Source organism: Bombus vosnesenskii, unplaced genomic scaffold (assembly GCF_011952255.1).
Source record: "Bombus vosnesenskii isolate JDL3184/JDL3185 unplaced genomic scaffold, Bvos_JDL3184-5_v1.1 scf7180000013394, whole genome shotgun sequence".
NCBI classification, from domain to species: domain Eukaryota; kingdom Metazoa; phylum Arthropoda; class Insecta; order Hymenoptera; family Apidae; genus Bombus; species Bombus vosnesenskii.
Window position 1 is genome coordinate 491,239 of NW_022883019.1, and position 12,016 is coordinate 503,254.

At 35.1% G+C, this 12,016-nt stretch overlaps 1 protein-coding gene across 2 annotated transcripts in view; it reads left to right on the plus strand.

The window, feature by feature from the left end:
- LOC117237625 (protein slit) overlaps positions 1-12,016 on the plus strand; it is a 214,169-nt gene that overhangs the window by 176,214 nt on the left and 25,939 nt on the right. For both annotated transcript variants that reach the window (XM_033501781.1, XM_033501780.1), the window contains exons 3-6: positions 932-1,075; positions 10,496-10,567; positions 10,845-10,916; positions 11,000-11,213. In XM_033501781.1, coding sequence (XP_033357672.1) covers positions 932-1,075; positions 10,496-10,567; positions 10,845-10,916; positions 11,000-11,213 — 502 coding nt within the window. The remainder of the gene's footprint in view (positions 1-931; positions 1,076-10,495; positions 10,568-10,844; positions 10,917-10,999; positions 11,214-12,016) is intronic.

The window sequence follows — 12,016 nt, forward strand, 5'->3', positions numbered from 1 at the left end:
GTCTGCCATTTAATTACTCAATATACAAGGGAACATTTATCTCTGAAAATATCTATGTATGATACACATACAGTAGTACAATATAAAAATATCACTCTTACTATCTGTACATCCCAATTGTACGAATATTTTTGTTTCTCGCCATGTCTAGTCTAAATTCGGATCTTCCTACAATGTTCTCTTTTTTTCGTAGTTTTGAAGAAAATTTTCAAAGTTATACCTTCGAACCTGGTTACAATGCGCTTGATCCCGTCACTAACAAAAGGCAAGGGACGGATAGCTTTGGTCGCGTGCTGCAAATAGAATTGAATAGAGCCACGAGCTGAAGCCCGTTGAAGCGACTCTTAGGGGAGCGAAAAGTTGGCGAAATTCCGGTAAATTTGTCGCAAACGTCGTCCGCGTGGACGCCATTGTTGCAACAAGAAGGCAAAGTTGCTCGAATTCTGTGTGAAACTCGCTCTATGCATAGAGATTGTATTCTTTTCTCGACTGTTTTCAGCTCCGTGACTTTCCTCCGAAGGGCGTAAAGTTTCTTGCACGTTTCGAAACGCGAAGAACGAAATTTCAAGATGAGATCGGCGTGAAACGAAAGTAATTAACGCTAACTGGGTCGACAGATTTGTTCGTGTTCATAATGCAGAAATAGTTAAGACTTTTGCACGCGCATCACATGCACGATATTATCTTATAATATATGAAACGTCCGTTCTTCAACAATCCATTTTTCGCTGAATTCTAAGGATGCGTTTGTACATATACGTACACGAAGAAAAATGAAAATCCTATACTAGAGAGAAAAAAAGATGCGATTTTGTAACGATATACTATAATGACAAACTCTTTAGTTAAAAACAAAACCTTTAGTTTAGTTACGAACAAAATCTTTAGTTAACTGATATAACAAATTCGGTGTTCAATACGTCTTTTGCAGTTGCCTATCGAATAATCAAATTCACACCATAGAAAGAGGTGCCTTCCAGGATTTAGTCGGTGTCGAGAAGCTACGTCTGAACAATAATCAAATACGTCACATCCCCGATCTTCTCTTTAGCAACATGATGAATTTAAAGCGCCTGTGAGTACCGTAGAATTAAATGAAATTATCCTTCCACTTATTTATTATTATTTCTGCATGAATTAATAGTGTACTTAATTGATAAACAGACTGAAATAATTAATTCGTTTTTCTGTGAAAAAATTTGTCGTAAAAATGGCGTTCATTTAAGGGAATATTTGTAACACGAAATAATATTTTTCGAGAGTATTACATCCATCGATTTAACGCATCAGTTGTATTGAAAATACTAAGTAGAAAAGCTGGTAATGGATTTTGTGAGAAAAGAGGATAAAAAAACTTAATTCTGTAAATATCCCAAAATTATTTTGCATTAGATAAATCCCAATGGATGATCCCTCTCAGTGAATAAACTTCCAACAAAAAGGTAAAGATCCCGCGACTCGTTTACGTAAATTAAGAAGTAACTTTACCGTGCATAAACTCATACACGAAGAGACAAGTAAGTGGCCTTTTTCGCAAGCTAATAAATAATCTTTGTGAATAAAAATTCATTCATCTTCAAAAGTTAAAAAAATTTTTTTTGCGCGCATCTGTCTGGCTGAATAAAAACCTCCAACCCCAAAAACTCCAAATCCCACGACTACCGTATGACAAACAAACAAAAAAGAAGGAAATAGCTTTTAAATGCATAAGCTGCAAATATACATAGCGCTTTGGTCGAAACTCAAAATCCCAAGTAATCTTCGTTGAAAAAATATCAAGCCGGAAAAAGAACATACGCTTCCATATTACTCGTCATTCAATGGGACGTTCTTTAAACAAGGAAAAGCGAACAGCTACCTACATAACGAAATCATATCAGTGCCGTGCGACGGCCGCGTTTTACAATTCGTTCGACCGTTGACAGGCGTGTTTTGATATCGCGAATTTGTTTAAAACGCGTGGCAGCTGTACACGCGGGAAGTCCACGCGGGCGATTCCTCGTCAGTGTCGGGCGCAGCACGGAGGTTATCGCATAAACTTTTCAGACGATGGCCTACATACCACCCACGCGCTCGTGTATACACGCGGAAGTACGCGAGTTCGGTTTGTGAAAGCCGCTTTCCTCCTCTTCCCCCCCTCCCCGCCCCCGACTCTGCCCATATTGAACACGCATGACTTTGCCGCTCTGGGTTTAAACCTATTTTGCCTCCTCTGTTCTGCTCCTTTTTTAAAGCCGATCGTTCGCTTCTCGCTTTCGAGTTTCTGCTTCCTATACTTTAAAAAATAGAATAGCAAAGATGAGAAAAGAATGGGAGGGAAAAGCGAACGGAAGTTTCATCTATCGACTACTGGGCTACCGCCGCATTTTTAGAAAGCGACTTTTCCAATTTTTTTTTATGTTACCCACACCTGAACGATGTTACGAACGGAGGCTATTGTTCGCGGAAAATGGAGCAGGTTTTTCAACGATCTGTTCTTCTCAGCTCTGTCGCGGTATGCGAATTATTTTTCGAATGAATTGTGTTTTAGAAGGACGAATCTGTATTCGATACTTCTCTTTGCTATTTTCGTAGGATACATATTTTTAGTTAGTATACTTCGTTGTTGTTTTATTATTTCATCGTCGGTGCTTGTATTATCGTATTATTAAAAATTGTTGTTAGGAAAATATCCTTCAAACATACCGATGTATAATACGTAATTTAGGAGTATCGTTAATTAGAAATTGCCAGATTCGCGATCGCAGCGTAAAATAAGCATCATTAAAACAGCTTTACACGAATAAAGTATAAATAATACTAGAAAAATCCTCAAAAGAAATTATAATTTATTAGTAATTATATGAGCGACTTACAATACTTGGATGATCAGTATATAAAAACTGAAATGGAAGAAAACACTCGCTGCTCCTTTCTACAATCCCATTCTACCTTTATCTACAATCAACCAGTCAGTCGAAAAATTCATGCTTCATAACCGACCCCGGATCAAGGAGCAGTCAGCCGCTGGCCAGCAGGAAGATCGAGCACCCAGCGTCAGGAATGCGATCTAGCGAGATTAACACGAAGATCCACTTTTCCCTTGGAGTGCTTCTCGATCCTGAATCTTAATCAACTGATCCCAAGTCCGTCACTTGGTCTAGGATAAAAAGGAGAATGGGAACACACCCAACCTCTATCATGATTAAACAGACATAGCTTCTGTGTGAATGGTACGCCATGTTAACCTGCTCGATGGTCAAGAAATTTGTTCACTATGAAAAAAAGAAAGGGACGTTTCTTCTATTTATGTGATCTTCGATTATATAGAAGTGAAAGGGGAAGAAAGATAAGAAAAGAAGACCAGAAGAGAAAAACAAAAGAAGATGTAAGGTTAAGAAAGGAATATGGCGGAGAATGGGCCCATCTATCACGTTGTGAAGTGGTCAGATGAGAACTCGAAAGTTCTACGAGTCTCGAGGCCTTCCACTCTGCCCTCGGACACGAAAACCTATAGTCTCTGATGATAAGGCCGGGATCAGCCAGCTTACAAAAGGACGTATTATGTTGCGAGATTCTCACGGGCATCCGGACGCTTGATAATCCTTCATCCGGCGTGGATAAGTCGATGCCCCTGTAGGAAACCAGAGAAGGTTAACACACGGATGGGGGTGTTGCTTGGCGAAACAGAATAGGACGTTTCTATAATATTGGGTTGTCCCAAAAGTCCCTTTCGTTTTATAAGGAAATAATAGATGCGCAATATTTTTTGTTTTATATTATTTTATTGAATTATGTGGATCATACGGTTTTTATAATTTCCGAACAATATAGTGCGATTGTAAATGGAAGTTTTAACGATCAAAGTTTATACGACAATTTTTAAACTTCAATTCTTCCGATCGAAAATTAGTACACAATTAGCTATATAATTAAAGGAAACGAAGCTACACAGAACACACATTTATATGAATTTTTTCGAAAAAGAAGTATTAGTAATTAAGGAATGTATTCGAATAAAACGTGTTCTCAATCTTCTGTCATCAATTTTATAGCAATTAAAATAGATCCACCTATTATGAAGCTTCCAGATATGGGACGTAAAAAAGAGTTAGGAAGAACAGTATTTAAGTAATTATTCCAATATGAGAATCAACGTAAGTAAAGCGTGGAATACTTTTATAGTAACAGTAAAAATATTTTCTTCAAAGAAAGATATTTAACCAGAGTAAGTATATTACAGCGACGCGGTAATGATACGCAGATTAATCGACCTACGTTTAAGCTTATTAAGCTTAAGCTTTTTGAATTTAAAAACACGGATTGGCTTTTCTCTTGAAAGTAATTAGTAATACGAAACTAAGGTATTGTATGAAATATTCTCTTCACTGAAACTTAATTAGTTACGATCTCATCTCATTGAAGCCATTTACTTTAAAATCTTTATTAACATTCACGTTGAAAGCTACATTATTTAACACGCGCAATTTTATCCAACATGAAATCACGCTAAGTAATTAATTTTATCTTACCGCGAATCTAACAAAATTATAAAATTATAAATATAATAGTAAGCTTACTCAGAATGTATTTATAATATATGTTAAAACAACAACTAGCATAGATTTTTGCATCGTTATCGTACGTGTACGTAATACGTACAAACTACATTATTAAATTTACATTATACACATTTCCTTTGCATCTTATTTGCAAATATGTAAATTCTGTTTTCGCTTGTAAACGATGTACCACGTATACATAACGAGTTACGTTATCGACTTTCGAATCTTCAAATCGATTTCAAATTTTATCAATACATACGTATATAATCGTGACAACGATGCCTCATTAAAATGCTAATGAACATTGGAGAAGCTTTATGCAAATATACGTAACATGAGAAAGCGAACTGGCTAACTTTACTTTTTTACCAAATCCTGAATTGCATTACTCAGATACATAATTAATATTAAACATCTTTCGAAACAAATTACTTACTCTCATCAAATTATTTATCAACAGGATACACCATAAATAATCGCAAATTCCGAGATAAATATTAAAAAATAATGTTCGTAACTTGTATGGAAAAAAACTCCACCTTATGGAAAATAAAAAAACGTAAAAGCTACCCAACAATACAATTTTGCGATCAGTAAAAAATGACAGATTTATTCACAGCAATTATTCCAGACTCATTCTATCCTACGTACATTTTTCTAACGTACCGAGAAAATTGATTAATCACGCTGCACCGTCCCACGAGAGATTTCTGTACAAGCTAGCAATCAGAAGGCGCAAAATATTAATTAACTGTACACGAAGATTCCTTCGATTCTGTGATGTGATCGTGTACCATCGTTCTGCGAAGAGCTTCGTAGTGTTTTCTGAGATACCGTGGAGCACAGACGGAACAGCGCAGAACGGAAACATGTGATTAACCCATCGCACAAATGTAGAAAGCTATTCGAGGTGGTAAGAGGATGAAGCTCCGCTGGTAATAAATGGTTTGACACAATGGAAAGGGGCGCGGACACGCGGCTGATTAGTATCACTACGTCGTGTGCAAGCATATTGCTCTCAGCTTGAAACGCGATACCCCTCGAACCTGTGGTGAACGTACAAGCTTGTATTTACGAGGCAATAACATTTGTTCGCTGTACACTTAAGCCGATAATAACCGGGACAAACGTTAGCTACGTACGCTTTGACAACCTGGTGTTGCGGTGATTTAAGCAACGAAACGGTCCACTGAACGTCTTGCGATTCCTAGCCATCAAAATTTATGGACGAAATGGTATTTCGTCGCGTAAGAGACTAGGCTTCTTTGATTCTAGATATGGTTGCACGAAACGTTGTTCTGTTTACATTTACAATAGCGACAGGTCGACACGCGTTTTATTTTCCAATGAACTCTTTTCTTAATCAAATTCAACATTTCATTTTCATAGATATTAAATTTGTATAGCCATGTGAATCAAGCGCGTGTTACCATTTAAATTTCATATTATATGAAACTAATTATTTCATTTTAGAATTAGATATGTATCCTTATCAGTCTCTTGAAAATTTCGAGAAATATTAGTCTTTATAATAGTAACATATAATATTAATCTGAAAATGCTGGAGGTAGAGTTATTAATTTTGAAAAATTGTTAAATATCAAAGTGGAAAGCGTAAATGAGAAATATGGAGGAAATCTTAATAAACGAATATTAATAAAAGATCAAATAGAAAGAGACAGAGAGATGCATTTGGTTTAATAATAGAAATAATATATCGAACAAGAAACGAGGCCAGGACGAAGAAGGAAAATTGAATGTAATTTTCAGCAATTTTGCGCGTAACATCGTTTATCATAGTTAGCCCGCAGATATTGCATGCAAATACGGCGTAATTTATCATTAACCATGAATGTACCTAAGTTCCTTGAATATTTGCGTAATTATTTTGTGCGAAATTGGGTCATGAATACAATGTTAAATAACTCGAACCTTATAATTATTGCACCAATCATTTCTACGAATATTAAGATTCCCTGATTTTCCGTCTAAACTATGATATACAGGGTACAAATGAAAATGCCGTAGACAACAGATAATTGCTTGTGCAAAAATGAATTAAAAGCCTGAAATACAATTTCTTCATTCAAGATTTAGTAAGAATTAATTTTCAAGATCCGCTACATGCAGCATTTATGTGTTTTTTTTACGAGTTATTGGTCTGGAGCAAGTACAAAGAAATGTTTTTTATCAACGACGATTTATTTTATCTATTGCAAAGACAGACAATTTCTCGAGCAAGATAATACCACTTCGTTTTCAATTTTCCAAAAATATTACATTTTTTAACGTGTAATTAACACTATACCTAAATTATAGTTACAAGCTACGAATAGTGTTTTACGGAAGACAAACTATTCCCTTATGATCTCAAAAGCGGTCACCAATCAGGTTCCGTTTCACCCAACTCTTATCGCGGTAACACAAAGCACAGTACCAGCAACATTTGGAATCGAGCACTGACTAGAGAGACAGAGAGACAGAGGAAGAGGTGGAGAGAGGAAGAAAGATAGAGAGACAGAGAGAGAGAGAGATGAGAGAGGTCCAGAAGGTCCTTTTGTTAGTTCCACCGAAGGAGCGGCTACGTCGAAATTCAGTAATTGCTTTCTGGATTGGCTGGGAGCGCGGTGGGAGTTTAATCTACCGGCACTGATCTCAGGCAACGCGTTCGAAATTATTGAAATTCTAGGGAATTTACGGGGGACAAAAGTGCTACATCGACACGTGGACACTGCTTTTCATCAAGGAAAAGGAAAAGAGTAGGAAGTAAATTTAATTATCCCTTGTAACCCTTCTTCGAATCGCACCGTCAACGGAATAGAAGCATTCCACTCATGGTCGTACCAAATTGCTTGTTCAAATTAGGAACTTATCATGATCAAGCTACAACACCAGTCCCAAATGAAACCGGCACCACTAAAAGCCTGGTCTTCTCCTTTTGCTCCCGGCACGTCTGCGTGGCCGAAATTCGGTAATTGCTTCCAGGATTGGCTCTGGTAAGCAACAGTCTAAATTTGCTGGTTCTTGCTTTATCAAAGCGTTTCGAGTACATGGAAAATAAATATTTCAATTCAATTTGTTCAACATTTTTCCCTTATTTAGTCTGAGAATTAATTATACATATAGTTTAGTTCTAAATAGTAAAAATTATATGGTATGTATATGGATGATTATGTATACATTTTCATATGTGTGTACACTTACTGACGAAAGTATTTGAATATTTACCATAGAAAACTTGTATATCCATATTCTACGTGTTACACATTACAAAGCATTTCTAGATTTCAGTAGATGTTAAATATGGTTCTATTGAATATTTGTGCTTTACCAATATAACTGACAATCGACCGACTTAAATACTCTTCTGATATCTATGAAATATATACTTGTTTCAAACATCTTGCAATTTCTATACATCTCTCTAAACTCGTTTCAAACTCTACCCACATAATCGTGATAGTCTTGTTATAGTGTCAATGAACTTTCGAAACGTTTTATGTAACACACACAATGTATTCATAAAAAACATGTATAAGTGTTCCAGTAGTTTGGTGAACCAGTGTATATTTCTACATGGATACAATACCATGTTAATTCAGCGTACTTAAAATTTACGTGAAATCGTAATAAAATTATAAAATTACAAGAAAAAAGTGTATAACTTACAACTTATAAATTATTAGGCAAGAGGAAATTTTCAAATTAATTATAGAAATAGATACGATATATTATTCAATACAGATTTCCCTTACTTATTCCGGATTTCCTTGACTCCACCGAGCTTCCCTTTCGAGCCTTTATCTCTTATTTTTGTTACCTCGTATTCGTCTTGTCGAGATGCTTTGTCCGTAGCCTCGGATAGCGGACATAATTACAGACTGCGAGTCTCGTAGCCAATGGATGGTCAACGGTGAACCAAGCGCCGAGACCTCTAACCTATCATCGCGAACGTCTGGTTAAACTCGTGCATCGAGAAAAGGTTCGAACGGATGGATCTTTGCGGAGGAACGCGAGACGTAACGCAATCTATTTAAATGAACCCTACGGTTTAGCGAGGGATCCATTATCGTGATTGACTCTACCGTTAAGCGCGCGTTGCACTCGAAAAACGTTGCGTTGCCATGCATTATTCATGGTGTTCGCGTACCGAGGAAATTATGACGATAAATATGATGAAGCGCATTCTGTTAAGAAAACATTTTCAGTTAATTTCGCAACCTTATCCCGTGGTGAATATCAAAAATATGTCGTACTATATCGATTATCAATAGCAAATATGTGGATATGGTATAAGTTAACGATAGCGTTGGTAATTGAAATTAAATTTAACATGCATGTTGATTACGTTAAGATATAGGATGAGAGATGTTAATGGTTATTTTATGTATACCATCGAGAGTTATTTCATTAACAAGCTTCTTGATTTAAATTTATCGTATCTGTATATTAATAGTTTTGCAAACAATGTTATTTGTAAGTTTTTGATGGTAGGTAACTTAATATGCTTTATAATCAACCAATATCTCATCGAATATCTTATAAAGGATTGGAGGTATCAATGAAAGGCTTCTATAAAAATTAATTAGTATAGAGGAAATGAATTGTTCCTTCGTATTTCTATGATCAACGATTTGATTCAATGTCAAGTTAATTAATTTTATAGAAGAGGCTACGCTTTTTTATTACCATAATATCATGTCCCTTTGTTAAAATAATTTTCACGATCTATTACGGAAAAAGTAATCTATTTCGTATTTTAAAAGATTATAAAATTGTGAAGAACTGTAGTCAGACGTTCTACATTAAATTAAATCATATATTATTAAATCACATTTAAACTGTTTTAATGTCAATCTCTGTCGATACTGGTATAGATAATTCATTTTACTGTTATTCTTAATTATTAATCTGAAACTGTATCTAACGTTTTCGTAACTAACGTAAATATTTTCTACAAGTGACAACGTAACGCTTTCTTTGAAGAGACATTGCTATTCCATAGAGAGAGAAACGTGTCACGTGAAGCCGCGGAAATGGTGACTCGTTACTCGTGTAACGACCCTGTGAAACCTTAAAGAAGGCTATAGCCACCCACGTGACTGGCGCACGTGCACGCGGTCACACGTGAGTTGTGGACTGTCTCCGAAGAATTTCCATGGGGAGGAGGGTCATCCATGGAACTGTAGTACATAGTTGACACTCGACAACTTCTTAAATTATTGATCACATGTAGAGCGAACTTGATACCAACTGTAGCGAAGTGGAACATACACCGGTGTTGTTCCACCATTGGAAATCAGACTTTAATTCTAAGACAGAAAACTTAGTAAAAGGTCAATGCACCAAGTATTAGAGTTCAACTTTCTTGCTTTTCATGATCGATGACGAGCTCCTTTACAAACATTGCATTTAAATAAATAATTAATCGTAGCAACGTAATCGTTTCCGTAAACGACGTTTGTTGAATTTTTCATTGTATTTTTATCGAAAATTTGCCGAGTTTCTCAGAAAAAAAAGAAACTAACCGAGTCGATAATTAGTTTTCTTAAAGAGAAAAACGAGTAATTTTGATTTACTCATAATCATCAGGCGATTAAGATGGTTTTGTTTTTGTTAATGTTCTTCACAGTGTTCCTGTTCAAGGATTAACAGACTGTCAAATAAGACTGGAAAAAAGTATTTAATAATGGGAAACATGTTTTAAATTAAGTTATTTTGTAACTTTTTAAGGAAAGTAGCAAGGTTGATATAAAAGAACAGCACTTCTTTATGATTCAAGTCAACATTGAATTGTGTAATAAAAATATTCCCTTTTAATGTACGCCATGGTATAAATATTTCTGTTTTAAAAACAATTGTTCTACCGAACTAAATTTTAATTTTTAGTATTATTGTAACATCTAATAACGATCATTTTTTCCGTAATAATTAATGGTGTCCTGTTGCAGAGACCTTAGCCACAATCAGATTGCCACGATTGGACCAAAGACACTCAGAGGAATTTCATCCCTAAAGTATTTGTAAGTGCAATCTTAACAATTCCTGTGGACAATATCATCGAAGTACCGTAATTGAAACTCTGAGTAAAGTCAAACGCAAACTAGTAGAAGCGATCAAAGATGCGTGCTCTATGCAGTAGTATCAGTCACATTAGTCAGACACTGGTCCCATAAAGAGAATCGAATTTTTATGAATAAAACAATTTTTTCTTATATCGTATAAAAATAAGCGTAGGAGCATTGAAATACAAAGAATTTGTCATTAATTTATATCAAGATAAACAAATTTTGTTATCAGGTATCTCGACAACAATGTGTTAACCTGCATTGACGAGGCATCGATACGAGAGCTAAAGGATTTGGAAGTATTGTAAGCAGATAAATACAATGCAATTATAATTTGTCGATCGACGATTAAATAAATAATTTTTATATACTGTTGTTCTGTTGCAGAATGTTGAACAACAATAAGTTAACGACATTAGGCAAAGAAATGCTCAGTGGCTTTTCACATTTGCGAACATTAAAGCTGGTGGATAACCCATTATCTTGCGATTGTCACTTAGCTTGGCTCTCTCGACATTTAAAAACCTATCCGAGACTTGGACAACACACGCGATGCAGCTCTCCAATTCATTTGAAGGATCGAAATATCGCCGATTTACAGGTTTGATCGATGCCAAATATTCTTACGCGTTTTCAATTCCGCGGAAAACATAACCAATGGATTGGAATAAAGCAACATTTAGAACTGAAATAATCAATACTTCGTTTTAAACGTTGTACAATTCTTTCACATACGCCTGTCCATGATGGTATTTCTACTTCGTCTAGTTTTCCATTAATCAATACTTCCGGTCAGTAAGGATCTGTACTCTTCTTCTTCTATTCGTATGAGATCAATTTTTAAAAGAAATTTACTTTATCTTTATAACACTGTCAGTATTCAAAATATCGACGTTTACTACTGACTTTTTTAAATAAAAATTTATCTTTAGAGATTTAATACTAAAACTACCAATATGTAATGTGTTTGTGCTTCTAGATTTACTGTACATAGAATATTACAATTAAAATATGACAAACGATCACTGTGCATTTACTTAGTCCACCTATGTTCATTCATGTAGATCAACCCTTTGGAATATTTTAATTAATGTTTAAATATCCACAACTGATAGACAATCCCCAAACTAAATCTTTTATTCTTCATCTTCATCGTAATGTAGCTTGTAGAAGCAGTTTTTAAATTTTTTACCATCTCTTGTTAAACGATTTATATTCATATTCCTTTTACAGTCAGTATTGTAATAATTAAGAATAAAAGCTAATATCATAATAATTTGCTAAAAGAACTTACAAATTTTTAACAATTACTAACACAAAATGTCTCTCCTGAAAAGTTTTCTCTACATAGTCGCAAAAAATTGGTAATTTTAGTATTAAATTATATTTACCACGTTTCGTCTT